The sequence below is a fragment of the Tinamus guttatus genome, unplaced genomic scaffold (genome assembly GCF_059628265.1).
Source record: "Tinamus guttatus ecotype Peru unplaced genomic scaffold, ASM5962826v1 Tinamus_guttatus_pri_ptg000226l, whole genome shotgun sequence".
In the NCBI taxonomy this organism is placed as follows: Eukaryota; Metazoa; Chordata; class Aves; order Tinamiformes; family Tinamidae; genus Tinamus; species Tinamus guttatus.
Window position 1 is genome coordinate 1,874,542 of NW_028288760.1, and position 6,803 is coordinate 1,881,344.

General features: G+C 44.4%; 1 protein-coding gene across 1 annotated transcript; it reads right to left on the minus strand.

The window, feature by feature from the left end:
- Positions 1 to 317: 317 nt before the first annotated feature.
- GBGT1 (globoside alpha-1,3-N-acetylgalactosaminyltransferase 1 (FORS blood group)) lies at positions 318 to 5,189 on the minus strand. Its single transcript, XM_088525307.1, has 6 exons — positions 5,082 to 5,189; positions 4,201 to 4,263; positions 3,882 to 3,932; positions 3,746 to 3,781; positions 1,568 to 1,702; positions 318 to 1,173 (listed from the first exon to the last, which is right to left on the minus strand). Exons 1-6 carry the CDS (start codon positions 5,141 to 5,143, stop codon positions 489 to 491), a joined length of 1,032 nt encoding a protein of 343 aa, XP_088381433.1. The 5' UTR covers positions 5,144 to 5,189; the 3' UTR covers positions 318 to 488.
- Between the last annotated feature and the right edge of the window lie 1,614 nt (positions 5,190 to 6,803).

A 6,803-nucleotide genomic window follows, 5' to 3' on the forward strand; every position in this document is an offset into this window, starting at 1 on the left:
AAAGGTTCAGTGCACTGACCCCAAGTTGTTCAAATCTGAGCCCAAACAGTGCCCGTTCTGTTTAAACCTGAGTCTCCAAAACATGGATTGGAGCGTGGAAGATAATAATTGCTATATGAATTCATACTGATTTGTCCTGTCAGCCCAGTTTGTTCTGCAGCCAATGACATCTGCAGCCTTGCTATAAGGATAGCAGTGCCTTTGACAATGAGCCTTTTGGAAGCCTTTTTTGTGTGTGTGCTGTAGCCACAAGCAAAGCGAAGCATTTACAGGGATGAGGAGGATAAAAACCCTTCCAGTCTCTCCTTCACTTTGAATTTTCCTGCTTCTAAAATAATTTAAGACATCTATGCTCCAGAGAAGCTACCCCAATCTTCCTTCCTTAGATTTTTCACAACAGGGACAAAGTTTACACTGAGAACACTCCCTGGGAGCTAATATTCACTGGGTGTGACTGTGTGGATGACTTCTCTGCAAGGACGAGATGCTCAATCTCGTATCTCCTTGTAGTTCTTATCCACCGTGGAAAATCGTATGAGGTGGATTTCAGGGGGCCTGGGCTTCCTGTCGTCCCACAGGTACTCTGGGGAAAGCACTTTGGAGGGTTTGTGGGACAGGAAGTGCCTGTTGAGGTGACTTTCTTCCTGCCAGGCTGCCATGAGCCCATTGGCTTTGTCTGCCAGCACAGTCATGTGGCAAGTCCTGGTGAACTCATAAACCTTCTCCACCAGCCCCCCAAACACAGCCCCTCCATAGTAGAAGTCTCCCTCTTCCTCGGGGATATAGGCTGCTGAGTTGCTCCTCCTCTCATAAGGGAACTGGCTTCGAGGGACTTTGAAATAGCCCGGGTGCATGGCTGCTACCATGTCACCCAAGGTCTCTGCCCCCCAGGGGTTGTAGAACACCATGTCGATGTCCAGGCAGAAGAGGTAGTCCACCTCCCGATGGCTCCTCTCTGCTATGTGCTTGTTGATGTTCTCCATCCTGCGCATGGAGATCTCTTGCCAGCTGGAGTATTTCTGGATGGGGACAATGACAAGAGTGCGGCCAGGCTGCAGCGGGACGCTGGGGATCGTCTCAGGGTTGTCAGTGAAGATGTAGTAGGTGACCCGATAGCCCTTCATGAAATGCTTCTCTGCTGACTCGAGGAAGCGGCCCACAAACCTGGTGTATCTGTGCAGACACAGCACGTGGGCAGCACAGCAGGGCAAAAGGGAGGTGGGGAATTATGGGGGCACTTGAACAAATGCAAGGAGGCAAGGTAAGGTAGGGTATAGGATAGCACAAATAACAAGTGGCTTATCCCTGCTGTGACCTGCCAGCCCCTTATCTACAGGTGCAGCCCTCAAAGCAGAGGCTGGCTCTCCAAGAATATTGACTGTGCTTTAGGTGTCTTGAGTGCTGAATCTGTTATCATGTAGGCTTACATCATCAGAGATGTGACACGTGGCCATAAATGACCACAGAATGGGACAGACTGCAACTCTGCTGAGCACAAGAAGAGCCAAAAGAGCCTTTTCAGGGAGGAACTACAGCAAGAACTACGTTCAATGAGAGGTTCGCTCACCTTCCAATGGCAAAGGCTGTCACCCCGATGGTGAGATTCAGAGGCCTGTAGACACTATCCAGGATTTCAGAGTTGAAGGTGCCTTCCCAGATGATGGGGGCCAACCATGGTGTGAGGGTCAGCACATCCTGGCGCCTGAGGGAAATTAAATGGCCTATTAGTGAAATTGCAAAGAGACACTGTGGAGGCAGAGAGAAGAGTGTGTGTATCATCATTACACTCTTTATGGAAGATATTACATTCAGACCACTGTCCCTGCCCTCCTGTTTAAGGTCATGGACATTTCTGCTCCTGGGATGAAAATCAGCACCATTTAGCAAAGCAAATTAGCCAAAGCTCTAGACTCCACTAAAGTCTCATTTAAGTCCTTAGGACTTGTTTGCTGCAGAAAGTTTAATGACCACTGAGCTCGCAAAATGGAAGCCAGTGCATATTTGTTATCAGTCTGATGCAGATTGCTATATATAGACTTAAAATGCAAGTAATAATATGAAAACTACTATAAAAATACCTCATTGCCACTGTGTTATTAAAACACAGCTTGCAGCATGACAGTCTATTTTACCAGTATTTATACACAGCTTTAACACATTCAGCTATAATTTAAACTTCTATATAAGAGCCAGCATTCAAATTTGTAACAAAATTATAGAAATGATTAATATCTCCTGTGCAGGTAGTGAAAATTGAAAATACATGCAGCAGAGTCTGATCATGCCTGATCACAGCTATGCAACCCTGTTTCAAATCTCTTCTGTGTTTTCAGGATCTCTGGATTCCCTCCCCCAGAAAATGTAATTTAGGATGCCTATTTCACCCTAGTCTGCTCACATTCCTCCCCCGATGGTGATCTAGAGCACTCAGCTAATGAAAATTGACTTGCAGACCACTGGGTCACACTCAGGGCTCAGCCCCAGGGAGACCATCTCCCACCTGACACACTCCCAGGGCAAGAACAGCACCAGAACCAAAGCCACAGACCTACAGGGAGTGTTCTGATGGCTGAGGCAGTGCTATATTTTCAGCCTACATCTAATAGCTTCGGACTGAGTGGACAGGAGAGCAACTATTTCATCTCCTTCTATGGTAAGGCTTAAAGGATTAAAATATGAAAATTATAGGAGAAGAATTTGATTTGTAGAATATGTATTAACTGAGCTGTTCTCTTTCTGGGTCAGTTATTCTTTTTTATGGAGAGAGAGGGAGAAAGAAATCTAAGTTTAGTCTCCTAAGCAGGTTTTTTTTTTCATTTGATTTTAAGGGACTGTTCTGGGTTTCATAATGACTCATTCTTATGCTATGCATCCCCTCAGTGCATGCTAGAAAGCTTCCTTCAGAAAGTTATGGCACTAAAGGCTAAAGATTCTCTCCTTATTTACTTCAATATACACTAGCTGGTTTCACACATTAATATATTCCAGTAAGGAAAAAGAAATAGGCCAAGCATGCCTTGTCAAAAATGGAAAGCTGCAATGCATGTTTATTAATATTATGCATTAAAATAGTGGCTGCTGAAGAGAAGCTGCTAGAGGTGAGACTCAGGACATGGGAGCTGGCTCACAGGAGGCTGCTAACGAACACGAGCTGACTTGGAGCTCGTTGCCTGAGTCATTTCTTGGCTGCAGCTGCCTAAAACCTTCCCTGGCTGTTTAAACTCACTGGTCTGACTGCCTCTCAGGCAGACTGGACTGTGTGAAGGCCTACAACTTGTTGCAGGGTAAGATCCAGCAGGTTAATGGAAATAATTGTGAAGGTCGTGCGTGGCACCTGCTTGATTTGGCCCTGAAATGGATTCAAAACTCACCCAGAGCTGGTTACAGATGTGATGCAGACTCAGGCGGCCTTCCTCACTTCCTCCTCACATTCCTTCCAGCTATTGCATCTTCTAGCTCAAAAAACAGTCCCTGATGGCAACTTAGGCTGAGTATGTGCTAATGTGTTAACTGGGAATTGCCAGCAGGTATGTTAGCAAGCACGCAGTGATTAAACTAATCTTACAGTCACATAGGCAGCTGTAGATATATACCCACACACCCAGGTCTTTCATGGAATGAGGTATCGTGCAGTGCACACCAAGCTATTGTAATCGTAAGTTCAACAGAGCACCCCAACTAAAGTCAACAGCTCTAACTTACAGGACCAAGAGCCAAAGGACAAGAAACAAATGAAGAAACTTACTGTGGAGCCAGTGCTCTTGGCTGTGGATAAAATAATCTGCAAAAGAAAAAAGGGATATGCACTGAATAATAGATGAACATGCCAGGAAGAGAGGAACGGCAGTTTAAAGGTCAGGAAACAGAAGGGCAGCACTTACTGGGGGAAAAGCTGGATCGGCTTCTCTTCTCTGTACTGGAGTTTCATGGAGCTGCATGATAAGAGGGAAAAAGAAAGGACTGTAATGTATTTCTTAAAACAAGGACACGGTTCAGCTTCAGGATCTGCTGCTGTACTCACAGCTGTCCAAATTCTCGCTGCAGCTGCCACGGGCACTGCTCTTACTGACACAGAACAAGGCTCTGCCTGCTCCCAGCTGGGATATGGAAGCCATGGCGCAAAGCACGGTGAGATCCTGCACCCGTGCATGTGTGTGTTTAGACCCACATGACAAACTCGGCGCTACGCTGGACACTTACAAGATTTCGGGGCAAGGAAGGTAATATAGGAGGTAATGCACCTTCCTGTTCCCAACGGTCATCCTGTAAGCAAGAGGAAAAAATACATTTTAAAGACAGGTAGTCTTGAAAGGGATCTTCCTACGATTCTCCTGGATCTCCTCTGAATTTGGCACAGGTTTTGGGAAGTAACTCTATCTAACCGTTTCTCTACTTTACCCATTCATGTGGGACATAGTGTCTTCACCCTTTAACATAATGTACTGATGCCAAGACATAAGCAGGATGCTCAAAATAAAAGGAACCCAACAGCATCCAGCTCGAAACACAAGGACTAAGTATTATCATCTACATCAAATGGTCTATAAAACGTAGATTTACATGTTTTCTAAATGCGCACACAAATGGAGACATATAAAACAATGTTCAAAAAGGGTAAATATATGCTATACACTTGTATGATATATTGATACTTCTCACCACTTTAAATGCTGCAAATGTCCTCAGTGTTTGAAAGGCACAAACTTTCCTCAGTTACCTTGGAACAAGTTTCGACTGTTTGAAGAGACAGATAATCATCTCTTTAAGGCCTGAGCTGAAGTGTGACTGGACTATTCTGTACTTGAACAATTGTTTGAAAGTCAGATGTGGAGTTAGCAACCTCATTTAGATACAATTGGTCTTATTTTTTTCCTCTTTCTTCCATTTCTCTCTTTAAAGGCTTCTTCCTCTACTACTTTTTTTTGTATTTTATACTAATTACTTTCTCACAAAGTCTAACAGCGACTTCTCACAAAGTGAACTGTCTATATTATTCAATCATTACAAATTTTACTACAGTATCAGTTGCAGTCAGAAAGCTCATGCTATAAATAGGACCAAGCCTGTCAGCAAAAGCTTACCAGATAAATGTGGTAACAACAAATAGACACACAAGTGACCCCACCACTTTCTGGGAAATCATGTCTTCTAGAGCAGGAGAAAGGGAAATTCTCACTTCCCGTAGCTTTCAATCTACAAAGAGTAAAACAAAAGGGAAACTAGCTGTAAGTATCTCACTGTAAGAAATGGATTATTTTACTATGAGAGCACATGGTGCTGCAAGTAGTTTCAATTCTCTTGCTTCTAGCACTGTTTCAATTCTCTTGCTTTTCTCAAATTAGGAACCCAGAAGGAACCAGATTGCAAGGGTCCGGCTGCTTATTCAGTCACCAAGGCTCTTCATGTAAAACACTTGACACATTTGGCTGCTTCGCAGTTACACAGTTAGGAGGACTGGGAGTCTTTCTGCTTTAATTCTACTTTCTGTAAATGCCTTTTACTCTCTAAAACATACGCCATTCTGCAGCTTAACAAGAGCAGTTGACTCAATCATACCAGGTGCTAAATGGAGCGAATACTGTTATTGCTCTAGCTGATAAACACCAACTTCCTCCAAACAGGAATTGCCAGAGCTGGATCCTACCAAATGGGTTTGTAGGAGAAAAGCAAACTTACACGAGCAAGGTAACATTAGATGAGAACAATAACACATACGAGGCAACAATATTTCGCTAAGTCGGAAAAAATACTCCCCTAGCAACAGCTGGAAAAATCAACTTCCCCCAGCTCAGTGGTTTTGCCTTGAAAGCTCACTTTAATTCCCACTTTGTTCACAGGAAAGCACAAGTTCCCACAGTGTGGAACACAGGCCACCTGTGACTCACACAGAGTCCTTACACAGGGCCTCTGAGAGGGCCCGTTGCAAATACATTAATTGCTACATTACAGACTACGTTCGTTATTACTCTACGGATGACAGCGCTATGGTACGGGCGAGTTCTCTTACCCTTTTTTGGCATCCTCTGCAGCCACGTTGTTTAACTGCCTTCCTGCAAAGCTTTGCAGGCCTCCGCCTCCGCTGCTAGCGCAATCATCAGTGATAGGAAACCACCTTCTAGCATGTGACTGGCATCTGGAAAAAAAAAAAAAAAAGAGCAGACACTACCAGAGGGAGGAGCGGGCACTGGCACTGCCTGGTGCTTCCCCGGCAGGAGGCTGGATCGTGCCTGAAAGGCTTGAGAAAATGTTGGAGATCTCCACTGTCCGGGCTGGGGTGAGAGGTCTGAAAAGGCACTGGTGATTTTTCCACTTTATTCTCTTTGTTTTCTATGCCAGGCTGCAGAAAGTCTTTTCAGTTGCTTTACTGCCTCTTGCAGAAATGCTCATTCGCTGGCCAGCCCATCTGATCGGCTCACGATGAAACAGCACAAAATCCCCCTCGCCGCAGCCGGCTGCCTTCGGGATGGCTCCTGCGTCTGAAAACGCCTCATTCACACTCACCATATCTGTCCTTAACTGAGTTACCCTCTTAGTGCTCATATCCAATGCAAACAAAAATGAAACAGATGGGATTGTTGTTAATGACAGAATCTGCTAACGAACAAAAACGGGTAAAAACAATTTTAATAGTCACTCGGGTTGCTCAAAGCTGTTCAGAGTTGTTTAAAAGATACATAGCTGAAAGCAGCTGTAACTAAACAAACTTGCACAGGACAAAGTATTATCTTATCTTCATATCCTGCCACAGAAAGCATTCTGCATTGCAGATAAATACCTGGTTTGTAGAACATTTCATAGGAGAA